The 20,986-nt window shown below is 42.4% G+C and overlaps 1 protein-coding gene and 1 long non-coding RNA gene across 2 annotated transcripts in view; both read right to left on the bottom strand.

The window, feature by feature from the left end:
* Window positions 1-214: 214 nt before the first annotated feature.
* Window positions 215-20,986, bottom strand: part of LOC130298183 (zinc finger protein 420-like) — a 79,224-nt gene continuing 58,452 nt past the window's right edge. The window contains exon 8 of the mRNA XM_056551092.1: window positions 215-1,191. Coding sequence (XP_056407067.1) covers window positions 557-1,191 — 635 coding nt within the window. The 3' untranslated portion in view covers window positions 215-556. The remainder of the gene's footprint in view (window positions 1,192-20,986) is intronic.
* LOC130298201 (uncharacterized) lies at window positions 12,032-17,137 on the bottom strand. The gene is made up of 3 exons (XR_008849750.1): window positions 16,971-17,137; window positions 12,137-12,251; window positions 12,032-12,049 (listed from the first exon to the last, which is right to left on the bottom strand). It is a non-coding gene; the product is annotated as an uncharacterized LOC130298201 (long non-coding RNA).

The raw sequence follows: 20,986 nt of genomic DNA, 5'->3' as shown, positions 1-20,986 counted from the left end.
AAAATAAAGAAAAATTGTTACATAACAACAATGAATTACAAATAAACTCTATAGAAAAAGAACAAAAAAGAAGAAATAGTTAGGAAAAGAATTACACCAATGTTTACTGAACCCGGGGGACGCTGAGATATTGACGACTTCTCATATAGAAAAATAGATTTTAAGATCTGAGAGCGAAAATAGACGTCAAGACGGGAAACGCTGGTCTAGGGTTTGTGATAAATAAAAGTATCTGCAGCGTCTTATGTTCAGAAGAGACGATCTTCAAGGGAGACGCGCGGATCCTGTCTGATGCCTTGAATTAAAGTCTCTATAATCATAATGAGAAGGGGGCGGGGACAACACTGACGCGTTACATTCCCTATATACAACGTCAGGGACAATATTACATTTATTATAAGTCCAGTGTGCGGAGATGAATATAAGAATAATAAATCATATAAGAAAGAAAACTTTTATTAACAATTGGTAACAAGTTTGGAGATGCAGTATATGATATATGTATAAATGTCAGATATCCTATGTACATGGATAATATATAGATGTGTTATCTGCATCATTTATTGCTCTGAATTGGCTTCTCTCCTGTGTGAATTCTTAGATGTTTTTTAAGTGTTGCTTTCTCAGTAAAACATTTCCTACATTCTGAACATGAAAATGGCTTTTCCCCTGTGTGAGTTCTGTAATGGTGAACAAGATATGATTTGTTATTAAAACATTTCCCACATTCTACACATGAAAATGGCTTCTCCCCTGTGTGAGTTCTTTGATGTCTAAGAACACTTGATTTGTCAGTAAAACACTTTCTACATTCTGAACATGAAAATGGCTTTTCCCCTGTGTGAATTCTTTGATGTATAACAAGCTGTGGTTTCTCACTAAAACATTTCTCACATTCTGTACATGAAAATGGCTTTTCTCCCGTGTGAGTTCTTTGATGTTGAAGAAGATTTGATTTGTAAGTAAAACATTTTCCACATTCTGAGCATGAAAATGGCTTGTCCCCTGTGTGAATTCTTTGATGTTGAACAAGATTTGATTTGTAAGTAAAACATTTTCCACATTCTGAGCATGAAAATGGCTTCTCTCCTGTGTGAGATCTTTGATGTTGAACAAGAATTGATTTCTCAGTAAAACATTTCCCACATTCTGAGCATGAATATGGTTTCTTTCCTGTATGATCTCTTACATGTCCAACACCCCTTCTGTGGCTTTTATTTTGCTGAACATCCTGTGATGACTGAGAAGACAGGACCTGTATATAAGGATGAGATGACAGATCTTGGCTGTGAAGGGCTGAGGGTGTATCTGGGATAATGGAATGTTCTTCATATGTATCTTGTGTGATATCATCATCTGCTTTATAATCTGAAGATATAAGATTCTCCTCTGATCTCCTGGTACAAGAATCTGCCAAGAATAACACAGATTTTCTTTTTTAGTATTAACCACTTAACAACCCAGAAAATTTAAATTTAGCTTTTAATTTTTTCTCCTCTCCTAAAAGTCATAACTCTTATTTTTAAATCTACGGAGCCGTTTGAGAGCTTTTTTTTGTGGAACCGATGTTTCGTTGTTATGACACCCTTCATTCAGTGTTTGGTAAAATAGTTTTTCAGGTGAATACGATCACAACGATATCTAATTTGCATCGTTTTCTTTATGCTTTACTGCTTTTTAATAGCAATTACAACAAAAAGTTTAAAAATTTTACAAAAAAATTAAGGTGAGGGAGACATGGGGGGTGAGGGAGACATGGGGGTGAGGGATGGCATGGGAGGTGAGGGAGGCATGGGAGGTGAGGGAGGCATGGGAGGTGAGGGAGACATGGGAGGTGAGGGGAGGCATGGGAGGTGAGGGGAGGCATGGGAGGTGAGGGGAGGCATGGGAGGTGAGGGAGGCATGGGGGGTGAGGGAGGCATGGGAGGTGAGGGGAGGCATGGGAGGTGAGGGAGGCATGGGAGGTGAGGGAGGCATGGGAGGTGAGGGAGACATGGGGGGTGAGGGAAACATGGGGGTGAGGGATGGCATGGGAGGTGAGGGAGGCATGGGGGGGGGTGAGGGAGGCATGGAAGGTGAGGGAGACATGGGGGGTGAGGGAAACATGGGGGTGAGGGATGGCATGGGAGGTGTGGGAGGCATGGGGGGTGAGGGAGGCATGGAAGGTGAGGGAGGCATGGGGGGTGAGGGAAACATGGGGGTGAGGGATGGCATGGGAGGTGAGGGAGGCATGGGGTGTGAGGGAGGCATGAGAGGTGAGGGAGGCATAGGAGGTGAGGGAGGCATGGGAGGTGATGACAGAACGGGATTCACAGACGGTATGGAAGGTCTCCCCACACTTGCCGGTAGTCAATGTCAAGATACACAGTAGCAAACTGGATGTAAGATATTTAAACTATGTTTATTGTACACAACGCGTTTCTGGGCTGGGTCAGCCCTTTCTTCAGGCGTAGTAAAACAAATTACACATAGGAAATAAATAGGATAAGAGCGGAACGTCATATCACCGGACATGACGTGCCGCAAGGAAGTACACCTGAACAAGTAAAAGGAAATAACAATAAAACAGTAAGACAATATACAAATATAGCAAATAATTATACAGTAGTTCTTTCAATTGTCTCATTAAGACCCTCAGGGTATAAAGAATTGATTTTGAAAATCCAGTATGACTCTCTATTAATACCGTCTGTGAATCCCGTTCTGTCTATTATACGTGGGAAGCCTGCAGCAGCCGAAACATCACCTATGCCTTCATGAGTGTTTTGCCTTACTTTTGCACAACCGTATAAGGTTAGCATAACCGATTTCTACTTATTACATTTACATGTAATCCTGGGTCCTGCACATAGGAGCGCTTTTGTGTCTTTTCTTTTCTCTAGTTAATTGGTGTTCACAGACCCAGTGCTCCATTGTGCTACAAATTGAGGACATCTACACAGAGCAGCACCTGTTTTGGACCCGTCTCTTTCCAGTTTGGTGACGTATCATTTGACTTATAACACTTGAACTGTAATCAGACTGTGCGTTATTTGTGTGAAGCATGGAATTTTATAAAGACCGTTCTGAGAAGCGAGACTGTTTGATAACGCAGCTTTTGGGTGTAACCCTGAACTTGTCGGTCCCCACCCCTTCAGCTGCAAACATTTCTGCATCTGATCTAAAACTTTTAACAGAGACATTTTTTGATTTTGAGAAAGTATGTAAGTGGGAAATTCAACACAGTATTGATGTATCTTTTTTAAATCTATATTTACATGAAAAGGTAGCCCCTAGGGGTCTCCGCTTGCCTTTTGAATCTTCCTTTAAAGATGGTAAGAGTTTTTCCGATGAATGGGAGGAGTTTATGGAGTAATGCTCAACAGAGATGTTGACCCGTATTCTCACCAAGCGGCAAGCGCTTGTCTCCATGTACTCCTCCAAAGCTATGGTATTGAGGGAGAAACTCTCATTATTTAAACCGTTTATTGAGTTTGTGAGGTTTGATCGTATTTTAACGACCAGACTAAACAAATATGAATCCTAATTGATACACAAAAAAGTGTTCACGTTGAACCCCTTAAGGACGCAGGACGTAAATGTACGTCCTGGTGAGGTGGTACTTAACGCACCAGGACGTACATTTACGTCCTGTGCATAACCGCGGGCATCGGAGCGATGCCCGTGTCATGCACGGCTGATCCCGGCTGCTGATCGCCGAGCTGAGCTGCGCGGCTAAAAGTGAAAGTTCCCGGCTAGCTCAGTCGGACTGTTCGGGATAGCCGCGGCTAATCGCGGCATCCCGAACAGGTGACAGGACAGCGGGAGGGCCCCTTCCTGCCTCCTCTCTGTCCGATCGCCGAATGACTGCTCAGTGCCTGAGATCCAGGCATGAGCAGTCATGCGGCAGAATCGTTGATCACTGGTTTCTTATGAGAAACCAGTGATCAACATAGATCAGTGTGTGCAGTGTTATAGGTCCCTATGGGACCTATAACACTGCAAAGAAAAAGTGAAAAAAAAGTGAATAAAGATCATTTAACTCCTCCCCTATTAAAAGTTTGAATCACCCCCCTTTTCCAATAGAAAAAAAACACAGTGTAAATAAAAATAAACATATATGGTATCACCGCGTGCGGAAATGTCCGAATTAAAAAAATATATCATTAATTAAACCGCTCGGTCAATGGCGTGCGCGCAAAAAAATTCCAAAGTCCAAAATAGTGCATTTTTGGTCACTTTTTATATCATTTAAAAATGAATAAAAAGCGATCAATAAGTCCTATCAATGCAAAAATGGTACCCTTAAAAATTTCAGATCACGGCGCAAAAAATGAGCGCTCATACCGCCCCATACGCGGAAAAATAAAAAAGTTATAGGGGTCAGAAGATGACAATTTTAAACGTATTAATTTTCCTGCATGTAGTTATGATTTTTTCCAGAAGTCCGACAAAATCAAACCTATATAAGTAGGGGATCATTTTAATCGTATGGACCTACAGAATAAATATCAGGTGTCATTTTTTCCGAAAAATGTACTACGTAGAAACGGAAGCCCCCAAAAGTTACAAAACAGCGTTTTTTTTTCAATTTTGTCGCACAATGATTTTTTTTCCCGCTTCACCGTAGATTTTTGGGCAAAATGACTGACGTCATTACAAAGTAGAATTGGTGGCGCAAAAAATAAGCCATCATATGGATTTTTAGGTGCAAATTTGAAAGAGTTATGATTTTTTAAAGGCAAGGAGCAAAAAACGAAAATGCAAAAACGGAAAACCCCCCGGTCCTTAAGGGGTTAAACACGCGGACATCTATGCTAAATCTAATTTTTATCCTATATCTTCTAAAGGCAACTATATTGAGACTATTTATGCGTTAGTATCTCAGGATTTTAGGAAAATAAATGAAATTCTGATTACAAATTATTTAGATAATCTATGAAAAGAGGAAAGAAAAGCACTTTATACTCTAAAAAACGATGATTCCCTGATTATCCGTCCAGCTGATAAGGGGGGTGGTACAGTACTTCCAGACCGCCACGATTATATATATGAAGCTCTCCACATCTTATCAGACGAGAATTATTATAGTCTTTTAGATGCGGATCCTTCACCAAATATTTTAATTAATTACAAACAACTTCTATCAAAAGCTACGGATTTAAACATTTTAAATAAACAGGAAAAAAAGTTTTTACAAGTGAAGAATTACCAAACCCCAATCTTTTACTACCTCCCAAAGTTCCATAAAGACGAAAAACGACCTCCTGGGAGACCAATAATTTCTGGGATAGGTGCAATAACTAGTCATTTGTCACATTATGTTGACCTCTACTTGCAAAAATATGTTTTTGAGCTCCCAGCATATTTGAAAGATTCCACACAATTAATTGCGGAGCTACAATCCTTATCTCTTCCTGCCAATTAAAATTTTTTAACACTTGATGTGAGTGCTTTGTACTCCAATATTTTGGAGGACAAGGGTCTGAGTTCTGTACGTTTTTTTCTTGACTCTGATTCTCAGTCTGAATTTTTATTGGAATCTATTTTATTTATTCTACAAAACAATGTTTTACCTTCGGCAACTCTGTGTACCATCAGCGGCGGGGCTGTGCGATGGGGACTCGATTCGCCCCCAGTTATGCTAATTTGTATATGGGGCGTTTCGAGTCCCTATTTATCACACAGTCCCGTTGGTATGGTGCACATATACCATTTTATCGCCGTTTTATAGACGATTTATTTATTATATGGATAGGCAGTGAAGCTGACGCAGTGAATTTTGTTAAGCACCTTAATGACAATCATTGGGGTTTGATTTTTATCCCTAATTTTTCTAAAACAAATATGGTTTTCCTTGATTTAGAGGTTTTTAAAAATTCCCTGAGTAAAATACAGATCAAAACACATTTTAAGAAAGTTGACGTGAATAGTCTCCTGGAGTATTCTAGTTGCCATTATCCCAAGTGGGTTAATAATATCCCATTTGGCCAATACCAGTGTATTTAAAAAAAAACTGTAGTTCTGATGAAAAATTTAAGGCACAATCATTGATTTTACATGATCGTTTTTTAGAAAAGGGCTATCCGAAGAAGATTTTAAAGAATACTTTCCAGAAAGTTAGCACAGTCTCACAAAATGAGCTAGTTGACACTAAGTAGAAAAAAAGAGTACAAAGAGAAAGTAATGCTGCTATTTCTTCAGAGTCATCTGTTGTAGAAAATAAGGACAGAAAATGTTATTTGATCACTAATTACAGTTCAGGAACTGACAATATTAGAAAAATTATGCACAAACATTGGTCAGTTCTTATTTCTGACCCTGTTCTAAAAGGTATACTCCCAAAAAATCCTGGCATCACATTTTGGAGAGCAAAAACTCTGCGGAACCATTCGGCTCCCAGCCGCATCAGTTCCTTATACCAAACTAAACAGGAAAAGGTCAACACTGGAGTGTGCCAAAAAATTGGCACATTCCGATGTGGAAAATCGAGATGCCTGTGCTGCAATTTATTTCCCAAAATAGGAATACATTTTTTTTTAAATCTAAATCAACAGGCGAATGTTTTACAATGAAACAGTTCCATACATGTGCATCTTTGTATGTAATATATCTCCTCACTTGTTCCTATGGAATACAGTACGTAGGGCGAACTGTACAGACTTTAAGAGCCCGGCTAAATAAACATCGTCACAATATATCCACTAAGTTCCAACTGCATAGTGTATCTCGGCATGTTGCTAATTGTCATGCGAGTAACATCAGTGGCATGTCAATTTGTGTGATTGGGTCTATCCCTATTCAACATCATAATAGATTCCAGGAACTAATTAATAGAGAGTCATACTGGATTTTCTAAATCAATTCTTTATACCCTGAGGGTCTTAATGAGACAATTGAAAGAACTACTGTATAATTATTTGCTATATTTGTATATTGTGTTACTGTTTTATTGTTATTTCCTTTTACTTGTTCAGGTGTACTTCCTTGCGGCACGTCATGTCCGGTGATATGACGTTCCGCTCTGATCCTATTTATTTCCTATGTGTAATTTGTTTTACTACGCCTGAAGAAAGGGCTGACCCAGCCCAGAAATGCGTCGCGTATAATAAACATAGTTTAATTATCTTACATCCAGTTTGCTACTGTATATCTTGACATCGACTACCGGCAAGCACGGGGAGACCTTCCATACTGTCTGTGAATCCCGTTCTGTCTATTGTTACACGCCAACCGTGGGAAGCCTGCAGCAGCCGAAACATCACCTATGCCTTCATGAGTGTTGTGCCTTACTTTTGCACAACCGTATAAGGTTAGCATAACCGATTTCTACTTATTACCTTTACATGTAATCCCGGATCCTGCACATAGGAGCGCTTTTGTGTCTTTTCTTTTCTCTATGGGAGGTGATGAGGCATGGGAGGTGAGGGAGGCATGGGAGGTGAGGGGGGGCATGGGACGCGAGGGGGGCATGGGGTGGTGAGGGAGGCATGGGGTGGTGAGGGAGGCATGGGGTGGTGAGGGAGGCATGGGAGTGTCAATTAGGATGGTGAAAGACAATATCTCCTCGAGATCTCTGACCACAATCTCATCTTGTATAATATTGGAGAGTCCACGAGAGAACGTGTCCACCAGCGCTTCCTTATCCCAGCACACTTCTGCTGCTACAATACACAACTCTATTGAATTCTTGGCCACAGTTCTCATCCCCTGTTACATGGACATTCGCTGCTCTGCCGCAGACGGAGAACGGACAGGGAGATGAAATGTCTCTGTAGTCGTAGATAATACATTTATCAGTCTCCAAAGAGGATTCACCCGGGATAGAGCGTTATCAGTAAGGAGGGGATCAGGAATCCTACCTTACTTCTATCATTAGGACAGGACTACGGGACCATTTCCAGATAAATGCCCACTTGGTTCAGGGAGCCTCTACATTCATTAGGATCGCCCCCATAATGCTGGGGAAGCGGGGCAGATCCAGTAAACCCACAGGAGGCAATGGCTTCTATGGCAGCAGAAATAGTTGCTGGAGCAGGAGCGTATGTGGCTGCCGGTTGAGGCACAGGAGGCTCTAGGGGAGACGTACAATTCTAAAGCGTCTGCATTACAAGTGCCAATTGCTCAATCCTCTGATCCTGCAGATCCATTATAGTGAAAATGTTTGGTGCTGGTGGATTGTCTGCATCATCCGGATTCATGGCCCTTGTGTAATGTCAGGAACCACAAAACCAGATGGAGATGATAGTGCAGAACAAATCACCTGTATTATAATAATGAAAATACAAAAATAACAATAGAAGAATCCAGGGACCTGGTCAGACAAACAGCCAGGGATCAGGACCCAAAGTAGGTAATAAGGAAAAGCCCAAGTCAGGAGAAAGGAAAACAGCATAGTCAGAAGTCAGGACCAGGATCAGGAACCAGAGTGGATGTCAGATAGTCCAGGGTCCTACATTGGTCATCACAATAATGAACAACAGGAGCATGCATGGAGATCAGAGAATACACAAGGGCAGAGCTTCACAGAACTAAAGCAGATTAAATAGCCAGGGCCCAGCAGGGAAGAGGCTGGTGAATTAGACGGTAGCCAGGGAAAAACAGTGCTGCTTGTTAATAACAGCTGAGTTGTTCTTGTCTGCTGAGAAGCAAGTAGTGGAGCGGAGTATATGTCTCCATGTTGTGTATTGTGTTATCTGGTATATGTCTCCATGTTGTGTATTGTGTTATCTGGTATATGTCTCCATGTTGTGTATTGTGTTATCTGGTATATGTCTCCATGTTGTGTATTGTGTTATCTGGTATATGTCTCCATGTTGTGTATTGTGTTATCTGGTATATGTCTCCATGTTGTGTATTGTGTTATCTGGTATATGTCTCCATGTTGTGTATTGTGTTATCTGGTATATGTCTCCATGTTGTGTATTGTGTTATCTGGTATATGTCTCCGTGTTGTGTATTGTGTTATCTGGTATATGTCTCCATGTTGTGTATTGTGTTATCTGGTATATGTCTCCATGTTGTGTAATGTGCTATCTGGTATATGTCTCCATGTTGTGTATTGTGTTATCTGGTATATGTCTCCATGTTGTGTATTGTGTTATCTGGTATATGTCTCCATGTTGTGCATTGTGTTGTCTGGTATATGTCTCCATGTTGTGTATTGTGTTATCTGGTATATGTCTCCATGTTGTGTATTGTGTTATCTGGTATATGTCTCCATGTTGTGTATTGTGTTATCTGGTATATGTCTCCATGTTGTGTACTGTGTTATCTGGTATATGTCTCCATGTTGTGTATTGTGTTATCTGGTATATGTCTCCATGTTGTGTTTTGTGTTATCTGGTATATGTCTCCATGTTGTGTATTGTGTTATCTGGTATATGTCTCCATGTTGTGTAATGTGTTATCTGGTATATGTCTCCATGTTGTGTATTGTATTATCTGGTATATGTCTCCATGTTGTGTATTGTGTTATCTGGTATATGTCTCCATGTTGTGTAATGTGTTATCTGGTATATGTCTCCATGTTGTGTATTGTATTATCTGGTATATGTCTCCATGTTGTGTAGTGTGATATCTGGTATATGTCTCCATGTTGTGTATTGTATTATCTGGTATATGTCTCCATGTTGTGTAGTGTGTTATCTGGTATATGTCTCCATGTTGTGTATTGTGTTATCTGGTATATATGTCTCCATGTTGTGTATTGTGTTATCTGGTATATGTCTCCATGTTGTGTATTGTGTTATCTGGTATATATGTCTCCATGTTGTGTATTGTGTTATCTGGTATATGTCTCCATGTTGTGTATTGTGTTATCTGATATATGTCTCCATGTTGTGTATTGTATTATCTGGTATATGTCTCCATGTTGTGTATTGTGTTATCTGGTATATATGTCTCCATGTTGTGTATTGTATTATCTGGTATATGTCTCCATGTTGTGTATTGTGTTATCTGATATATGTCTCCATGTTGTGTATTGTATTATCTGGTATATGTCTCCATGTTGTGTATTGTGTTATCTGGTATATATGTCTCCATGTTGTGTATTGTATTATCTGGTATATATCTCCATGTTGTGTATCGTGTTATCTGGTATATGTCTCCATGTTGTGTATTGTGTTATCTGGTATATGTCTCCATGTTGTGTATTGTGTTATCTGGTATATGTCTCCATGTTGTGTATTGTGTTATCTGGTATATGTCTCCATGTTGTGTATTGTGTTATCTGGTATTTGTCTCCATGTTGTGTAATGTGTTATCTGGTATATGGCTCCATGTTGTGTATTGTGTTATCTGGTAAATGTCCCCATGTTGTGTATTGTGTTATCTGGTATATGGCTCCATGTTGTGTATTGTGTTATCTGGTATATGTCTCCATGTTGTGTATTGTGTTATCTGGTATATGTCTCCATGTTGTGTATTGTGTTATCTGGTATATATGTCTCCATGTTGTGTATTGTGTTATCTGGTATATGTCTCCATGTTGTGTATTGTGTTATCTGGTATATATGTCTCCATGTTGTGTATTGTGTTATCTGGTATATGTCTCCATGTTGTGTATTGTGTTATCTGATATATGTCTCCATGTTGTGTATTGTGTTATCTGGTATATGTCTCCATGTTGTGTATTGTGTTATCCGGTATATGTCTCCATGTTGTGTATTGTGTTATCTGGTATATATGTCTCCATGTTGTGTATTGTGTTATCTGGTATATGTCTCCATGTTGTGTATTGTGTTATCTGATATATGTCTCCATGTTGTGTATTGTGTTATCTGGTATATATCTCCATGTTGTGTATTGTGTTATCTGGTATATGTCTCCATGTTGTGTATTGTGTTATCTGGTAGATGTCTCCATGTTGTGTATTGTGTTATCTGGTGTATATCTCCATGTTGTGTATTGTGTTATCTGGTAGATGTCTCCATGTTGTGTACTGTGTTATCTGGTATATGTCTCCATGTTGTGTATTGTGTTATCTGGTATATATCTCCATGTTGTGTATTGTGTTATCTGGTATATGTCTCCATGTTGTGTATTGTGTTATCTGGTATATGTCTCCATGTTGTGTATTGTGTTATCTGGTATATGTCTCCATGTTGTGTATTGTGTTATCTGGTATTTGTCTCCATGTTGTGTTTTGTGTTATCTGGTATATATCTCCATGTTGTGTATTGTATTATCTGGTATATGTTTCCATGTTGTGTATCGTGTTATCTGGTATATGTCTTATTGTTTTCTATACCATTCTCTAGTTTCATATTAGTTTGCATTTTACCTAATGTAGGAAAGACTAACAGGACACAGAGCTTAACGAATACACAAACAATTATTTTAGCTGGTAACTGAATAGAATCTGTGACCCTTCTCTATATTTAGTGGTCACTACTTACCAGGGTGGTTACCAGTAGAAATGTCCTCCTTACACTGCTCATCACCGCTCACATCTGTCTCTTCTTCTACTTTTACTATTATGTCTGGAGCATTAATATTGATCAGATCTTTCTCTGTGGAAATGTCCTCCTTACACTGCTCATCACCGCTCACATCTGTCTCTTCTACTTTGACTATTATGTCTGGAGCATTAATATTGATCAGATCTTTCTCTGTGGAAATGTCCTCCTTATACTGCTCATCACCGCCGACATCTGTTTCTTCTTCTTTGATGTCTGTAGCATTAATATGGATCAGATCTTTCCCTTTACGAATGTTCTCCTTATACTGCTCATCACTGCTCACATCTGTCACTTCTTCTTCCTTTATGTCTGTAGCTTTATTATAGATCAGATCTTTCTCTGTAGGAATGTTCTCCTTATACTGCTTAACACTGCTCACATCTGTCTCTTCTTCTTCCTTTATGTCTGTAGCATTAATATTGTTCTGATCTTTCCCTGTAGGAATGTCCTCCTTATACTGCTCATTACCGCTCACATCTGTCTCTTCTTCTTCCTTTATGTCTGTAGCATTAATAGAGACCAGATATTTCCCTGTAGTAATGTCATCCTTACACTGTTCAGCAAAAGGACAGGGACACCTCTCTGGTGCTGTTCTCTTACTGGATCTGACTGTAGGGAACACATACAGAGACTGAATTCATTCTTTACATACAAATAATGAGAGGACGTGTTTATATAGTCATGTCTATTACCTGGTGATGTGAGGGGCTGCTGATCCTCCATCATGACCTGATCCTTGTGTCCTTCTACATACTCCCACTCCTCCATGGAGAAATAGACCGCCACGTCCTGACACCTTATAGGAACCTGACACATAATGATACAGTCATCACCCCGACCCCTCCAGTGGTGTTACTGTATAATGTCCCAGCATTCCCAGCAGTGTCACCTCTCCAGTCATCACCAGACCCCTCCATTACTGTATAATGTCCCAGCAGTGTCACCTCTCCAGTCATCACCAGACCCCTCCATTACTGTATAATGTCCCAGCAGTGTCACCTCTCCAGTCATCACCGGACTCCTCCATTACTGTATTATGTCCCAGCATTCCCAGCAGTGTCACCTCTCCAGTCATCACCAGACCCCTCCATTACTGTATAATGTCCCAGCAGTGTCACCTCTCCAGTCATCACCAGACCCCTCCATTACTGTATAATGTCCCAGCAGTGTCAACTCTCCAGTCATCACCAGACCCCTCCATTACTGTATAATGTCCCAGCAGTGTCAACTCTCCAGTCATCACCAGACCCCTCCATTACTGTATAATGTCCCAGCAGTGTCACCTCTCCAGACATCACCAGACCCCTCCATTACTGTATAATGTCCCAGCATTCCCAGCAGTGTCATCTCTCCAGTCATCACCAGACCCCTCCATTACTGTATAATGTCCCAGCAGTGTCACCTCTCCAGTCATCACCAGACCCCTCCATTACTGTATAATGTCACAGCAGTGTCACCTCTCCAGTCATCACCAGACCCCTCCATTACTGTATAATGTCCCAGCAGTGTCACCTCTCCAGTCATCACCAGACCCCTCCATTACTGTATAATGTCCCAGCAGTGTCACCTCTCCAGTCATCACCAGACCCCTCCATTACTGTATAATGTCCCAGCAGTGTCACCTCTCCAGTCATCCCCAGACCCCTCCATTACTGTATAATGTCCCAGCAGTGTCACCTCTCCAGTCATCACCAGACCCCTCCATTACTGTATAATGTCCCAGCAGTGTCACCTCTCCAGTCATCACCAGACCCCTCCATTACTGTATACTGTCCCAGCAGTGTCACCTCTCCAGTCATCACCAGACCCCTTCATTACTGTATAATGTCCCAGCAGGGTCACCTCTCCAGTCATCACCAGACCCCTCCATTACTGTATAATGTCCCAGCAGTGTCACCTCTCCAGTCATCACCAGACCCCTCCATTACTGTATAATGTCCCAGCAGTGTCAACTCTACAGTCATCACCAGACCCCTCCATTACTGTATAATGTCCCAGCAGTGTCACCTCTCCAGTCATCACCAGACCCCTCCATTACTGTATAATGTCCCAGCAGTGTCACCTCTCCAGTCATCACCAGACCCCTCCATTACTGTATAATGTCCCAGCAGTGTCACCTCTCCAGACATCACCAGACCCCTCCATTACTGTATAATGTCCCAGCATTCCCAGCAGTGTCACCTCTCCAGTCATCACCAGACCCCTCCATTACTGTATAATGTCCCAGCAGTGTCACCTCTCCAGTCATCACCAGACCCCTCCATTATTGTATAATGTCCCAGCAGTGTCACCTCTCCAGTCATCACCAGACCCCTCCATTATTGTATAATGTCCCAGCAGTGTCACCTCTCCAGTCATCACCAGACCCCTCCATTACTGTATAATGTCCCAGCAGTGTCACCTCTCCAGTCATCACCAGACCCCTCCATTACTGTATAATGTCCCAGCAGTGTCACCTCTCCAGTCATCACCAGACCCCTCCATTACTGTATAATGTCCCAGCAGTGTCACCTCTCCAGTCATCACCAGACCCCTCCATTACTGTATAATGTCCCAGCAGTGTCACCTCTCCAGTCATCACCAGACCCCTCCATTACTGTATAATGTCCCAGCAGTGTCAACTCTCCAGTCATCACCAGACCCCTCTATTACTGTATAATGTCCCAGCAGTGTCACCTCTCCAGACATCACCAGACCCCTCCATTACTGTATAATGTCCCAGCATTCCCAGCAGTGTCACCTCTCCAGTCATCACCAGACCCCTCCATTACTGTATAATGTCCCAGCAGTGTCACCTCTCCAGTCATCACCAGACCCCTCCATTACTGTATAATGTCCCAGCAGTGTCACCTCTCCAGTCATCACCAGACCCCTCCATTACTGTATAATGTCCCAGCAGGGTCACCTCTCCAGTCATCACCAGACCCCTCCATTACTGTATAATGTCCCAGCAGTGTCACCTCTCCAGTCATCACCAGACCCCTCCATTACTGTATAATGTCCCAGCAGTGTCACCTCTCCAGTCATCACCAGACCCCTTCATTACTGTATAATGTCCCAGCAGGGTCACCTCTCCAGTCATCACCAGACCCCTCCATTACTGTATAATGTCCCAGCAGTGTCACCTCTCCAGTCATCACCAGACCCCTCCATTACTGTATAATGTCCCAGCAGTGTCAACTCTCCAGTCAGCACCAGACCCCTCCATTACTGTATAATGTCCCAGCAGTGTCACCTCTCCAGTCATCACCAGACCCCTCCATTACTGTATAATGTCCCAGCAGTGTCAACTCTCCAGTCAGCACCAGACCCCTCCATTACTGTATAATGTCCCAGCAGTGTCACCTCTCCAGTCATCACCAGACCCCTCCATTACTGTATAATGTCCCAGCAGTGTCACCTCTCCAGTTATCACCAGTCCCCCCCATTACTGTATAATGTCCCAGCAGTGTCACCTCTCCAGTCATCACCAGACCCCTCCATTACTGTATAATGTCCCAGCATTCCCAGCAGTGTCACCTCTCCAGTCATCACCAGACCCCTCCATTACTGTATAATGTCCCAGCAGTGTCACCTCTCCAGTCATCACCAGACCTCTCAATTACTGTATAATGTCCCAGCAGTGTCACCTCTCCAGTCATCACCAGACCCCTCCATTACTGTATAATGTCCCAGCAGTGTCACCTCTCCAGTTATCACCAGTCCCCCCCATTACTGTATAATGTCCCAGCAGTGTCACCTCTCCAGTCATCACCAGACCCCTCCATTACTGTATAATGTCCCAGCAGTGTCACCTCTCCAGTCATCACCAGACCCCTCCATTACTGTATAATGTCCCAGCAGGGTCACCTCTCCAGTCATCACCAGACCCCTCCATTACTGTATAATGTCTCAGCAGTGTCACCTCTCCAGTCATCACCAGACCCCTCCATTACTGTATAATGTCCCAGCATTCCCAGCAGTGTCACCACTCCAGTCATCACCAGACCCCTCCATTACTGTATAATGTCCCAGCAGTGTCACCTCTCCAGTCATCACCAGACCCCTCCATTACTGTATAATGTCCCAGCAGGGTCACCTCTCCAGTCATCACCAGACCCCTCCATTACTGTATAATGTCCCAGCAGTGTCACCTCTCCAGTCATCACCAGACCCCTCCATTACTGTATAATGTCCCAGCAGTGTCACCTCTCCAGTCATCACCAGACCCCTCCATTACTGTATAATGTCCCAACAGTGTCACCTCTCCAGTCATCACCAGACCCCTCCATTACTGTATAATGTCCCAGCAGTGTCACCTCTCCAGTCATCACCAGACCCCTCCATTACTATATAATGTCCCAGCAGTGTCACCTCTCCAGTCATCACCAGACCCCCCCATTACTGTATAATGTCCCAGCAGTGTCAACTCTCCAGTCATCACCAGACCCCTCCATTACTGTATAATGTTCCAGCAGTGTCACCTCTCCAGTCATCACCAGACCCCTCCATTACTGTATAATGTCCCAGCAGTGTCACCTCTCCAGTCATCACCAGACCCCTCCATTACTGTATAATGTCCCAGCAGTGTCACCTCTCCAGTCATCACCAGACCCCTCCATTACTGTATAATGTCCCAGCATTCCCAGCAGTGTCACCTCTCCAGTCATCACCAGACCCCTCCATTACTGTATAATGTCCCAGCAGTGTCACCTCTCCAGTCATCACCAGACCCCTCCATTACTGTATAATGTCCCAGCAGTGTCACCTCTCCAGTCATCACCAGACCCCTCCATTACTGTATAATGTCCCAGCAGTGTCACCTCTCCAGTCATCACCAGACCCCTCCATTACTGTATAATGTCCCAGCAGTGTCACCTCTCCAGTCATCACCAGACCCCTCCATTACTGTATAATGTCCCAGCAGTGTCACCTCTCCAGTCATCACCAGACCCCTCCATTACTGTATAATGTCCCAGCAGTGTCACCTATCCAGTCATCACCAGACCTCTCCATTACTGTATATTGTCCCAGCAGTGTCACCTCTCCAGTCATCACCAGACCCCTCCATTACTGTATAATGTCCCAGCAGTGTCACCTCTCCAGTCATCACCAAACCCCTCCATAACTGTATAATGTCCCAGCAGTGTCACCTCTCCAGTCATCACCAGACCCCTCCATTACTATATAATGTCCCAGCAGTGTCACCTCTCCAGTCATCACCAGACCCCTCCATTACTGTATAATGTCCCAGCAGTGTCACCTCTCCAGTCATCACCAGACCCCTCCATTACTGTATAATGTCCCAGCATTCCCAGCAGTGTCACCTCTCCAGTCATCACCAGACCCCTCCATTACTGTATAATGTCCCAGCAGTGTCACCTCTCCAGTCATCACCAGACCCCTCCATTACTGTATAATGTCCCAGCAGTGTCACCTCTCCAGTCATCACCAGACCCCTCCATTACTGTATAATGTCCCAGCAGTGTCACCTCTCCAGTCATCACCAGACCCCTCCATTACTGTATAATGTCCCAGCAGTGTCACCTCTCTAGCGGTTGTGTCAGCTGATCGGGACCCCGAGATTATTTTGATCGCAGGATCTACTGGATTCGTGTTGATGACCGTCATTAGCTGGCACTGGACATACATGTATACTGCGTCAGTAAGGGTTAATAATAAACATCCCCAATAATCCTCATCTGATGGTGACCGCACACACCTACCTGTATCTGTACAGGAGCCGTGTGCTTACAGGACCTGCGATGATGTCACCGTCATGTGATCAGTCACATGGAGGAGGAGGAGTCACATGATCAGGGGCTGCTGCTCTAGGCTCATCTGCTCAGTGTATGCAGGACTCTGCTGTGCTGGTTGTGATCGCTGCTGGATGAGCTGAAGTTATGTGTATGCAGCAGAGCTGTGTGTGTGTGATGTGCGTGGTGCAGAGCTGTGTATGTGTGTGTTATATATGTCTGCAGCAGAGCTGTGTGTAATGTGCATGTAGCTGAGCTGTATGTGTACACAGTAGAGCTGTATATGTGTAATGTACATGTAGCTGAGCTGTATATGTGTAATGTACATGTAGCTGAGCTGTATGTGTACACAGTAGAGCTGTATATGTGTAATGTACATGTAGCTGAGCTGTATGTGTACACAGTAGAGTCGTATATGTGTAATGTACATGTAGCTGAGCTGTATGTGTACACAGTAGAGCTGTATATGTGTAATGTACATGTAGCTGAGCTGTATGTGTACACAGTAGAGCTGTATATGTGTAATGTGCATGTAGCTGAGCTGTATGTGTACACAGTAGAGCTGTATATGTGTAATGTACATGTAGCTGAGCTGTATGTGTACACAGTAGTGCTGTATATGTGTAATGTACATATAGCTGAGCTGTATGTGTACACAGTAGAGCTGTATATGTGTAATGTGCATGTAGCTGAGCTGTATGTGTACACAGTAGAGCTGTATATGTGTAATGTACATGTAGCTGAGCTGTATGTGTACACAGTAGAGCTGTATATGTGTAATGTACATGTAGCTGAGCTGTATGTGTACACAGTAGAGCTGTGTATGTGTAATGTACATGTAGCTGAGCTGTATGTGTACACAGTAGAGCTGTATATGTGTAATGCGCATGTAGCTGAGCTGTATGTGTACACAGTAGAGCTGTATATGTGTAATGCGCATGTAGCTGAGCTGTATGTGTACACAGTAGAGCTGTATATGTGTAATGTGCATGTAGCTGAGCTGTATGTGTACACAGTAGAGCTGTATATGTGTAATGCGCATGTAGCTGAGCTGTATGTGTACACAGTAGAGCTGTATATGTGTAATGTGCATGTAGCTGAGCTGTATGTGTACACAGTAGAGCTGTATATGTGTAATGTACATGTAGCTGAGCTGTATGTGTACACAGTAGAGCTGTATATGTGTAATGTACATGTAGCTGAGCTGTATGTGTACACAGTAGAGCTGTATATGTGTAATGTGCATGTAGCTGAGCTGTATGTGTACACAGTAGTGCTGTATATGTGTAATGTACATGTAGCTGAGCTGTATGTGTACACAGTAGTGCTGTATATGTGTAATGTACATGTAGCTGAGCTGTATGTGTACACAGTAGAGCTGTATATGTGTAATGTACATGTAGCTGAGCTGTATGTGTACACAGTAGAGCTGTATATGTGTAATGTACATGTAGCTGAGCTGTATGTGTACACAGTAGAGCTGTATATGTGTAATGTACATGTAGCTGAGCTGTATGTGTACACAGTAGAGCTGTATATGTGTAATGTACATGTAGCTGAGCTGTATGTGTACACAGTAGTGCTGTATATGTGTAATGTGCATGTAGCTGAGCTGTATGTGTACACAGTAGAGCTGTATATGTGTAATGCACATGTAGCTGAGCTGTATGTGTACACAGCAGAGCTGTATATGTGTAATGTGCATGTAGCTGAGCTGTATGTGTACACAGTAGAGCTGTATATGTGTAATGTGCATGTAGCTGAGCTGTATGTGTACACAGTAGAGCTGTGTATGTGTAATGTGCATGTAGCTGAGCTGTATATATAGCCAGTAGATCTGTATATGTGTAATGTACATGTAGCTGAGCTGTATGTGTACAGTAGAGCTGTATATGTGTAATGTACATGTAGCTGAGCTGTATGTGTACACAGTAGAGCTGTATATGTGTAATGTACATGTAGCTGAGCTGTATGTGTACACAGTAGAGCTGTGTATGTGTAATGTGCATGTAGCTGAGCTGTATGTGTACACAGTAGAGCTGTATATGTGTAATGTACATGTAGCTGAGCTGTATGTGTACACAGTAGAGCTGTATATGTGTAATGTACATGTAGCTGAGCTGTATGTGTACACAGTAGAGCTGTATATGTGTAATGTATATGTAGCTGAGCTGTATGTGTACACAGTAGAGCTGTATATGTGTAATGTGCATGTAGCTGAGCTGTATGTGTACACAGTAGAGCTGTATATGTGTAATGTGCATGTAGCTGAGCTGTATGTGTACACAGTAGAGCTTTATATGTATAATGTACATGTAGCTGAGCTGTATGTGTACACAGTAGAGCTGTATATGTGTAATGTACATGTAGCTGAGCTGTATGTGTACACAGTAGAGCTGTATATGTGTAATGTACATGTAGCTGAGCTGTATGTGTACACAGTAGAGCTGTATATGTGTAATGTGCATGTAGCTGAGCTGTATGTGTACACAGTAGAGCTGTATATGTGTAATGTCCATGTAGCTGAGCTGTATGTGTACACAGTAGAGCTGTATATGTGTAATGTCCATGTAGCTGAGCTGTATGTGTACACAGTAGAGCTGTATATGTGTAATGTGCATGTAGCTGAGCTGTATGTGTACACAGTAGAGCTGTATATGTGTAATGTACATGTAGCTGAGCTGTATGTGTAAACAGTAGAGCTGTATATGTGTAATGTAGCTGAGCTGTATGTGTACACAGAGCTGTATATGTGTAATGTGCATGTAGCTGAGCTGTATGTGTACACAGTAGTGCTGTATATGTGTAATGTACATGAGCTGTATGTGTACACAGTAGAGCTGTATATATGTGTACTGTACATGTAGCTGAGCTGTATGTGTACACAGTAGAGCTGTATATGTGTAATGTGCATGTAGCTGAGCTGTATGTGTACACAGTAGAGCTGTATATGTGTAATGTGCATGTAGCTGAGCTGTATGTGTACACAGTAGAGCTGTATATGTGTAATGTACATGTAGCTGAGTTGTATGTGTACACAGTAGAGCTGTATATGTGTAATGTGCATGTAGCTGAGCTGTATGTGTACACAGTAGAGCTGTGTGTAATGTACATGTAGCTGAGCTGTATGTGTACACAGTAGAGCTGTATATGTGTAATGTACATGTAGCTGAGTTGTATGTGTACACAGTAGAGCTGTATATGTGTAATGTGCATGTAGCTGAGCTGTATGTGTACACAGTAGAGCTGTTTATGTGTAATGTACATGTAGCTGAGCTGTATGTGTACACAGTAGAGCTGTATATGTGTAATGTACATGTAGCTGAGCTGTATGTGTACAGTAGAGCTGTATATGTGTAATGTACATGTAGCTGAGCTGTATGTGTACACAGTAGAGCTGTCTATGTGTAATGTGCATGTAGCTGAGCTGTATGTGTACACAGTAGAGCTGTATATGTGTAATGTACATGTAGCTGAGCTGTATGTGTACACAGTAGAGCTGTATATGTGTAATGTACATGTAGCTGAGCTGTATGTGTACACAGTAGAGCTGTATATGTGTAATGTACATGTAGCTGAGCTGTATGTGTACACAGTAGAGCTGTATATGTGTAATGTACATGTAGCTGAGCTGTATGTGTACACAGTAGTGCTGTATATGTGTAATGTACATGTAGCTGAGCTGTATGTGTACACAGTAGAGCTGTATATCTGTAATGTACATGTAGCTGAGCTGTATGTGTACACAGTAGAGCTGTATATGTGTAATGTACATGTAGCTGAGCTGTATGTGTACACAGTAGAGCT

The sequence above is a fragment of the Hyla sarda genome (assembly GCF_029499605.1).
Source record: "Hyla sarda isolate aHylSar1 chromosome 1 unlocalized genomic scaffold, aHylSar1.hap1 SUPER_1_unloc_4, whole genome shotgun sequence".
In the NCBI taxonomy this organism is placed as follows: domain Eukaryota; kingdom Metazoa; phylum Chordata; class Amphibia; order Anura; family Hylidae; genus Hyla; species Hyla sarda.
The sequence above is the reverse complement of the archived record's forward strand: the minus strand, read 5'-3'. Positions and strand labels throughout refer to the sequence as shown.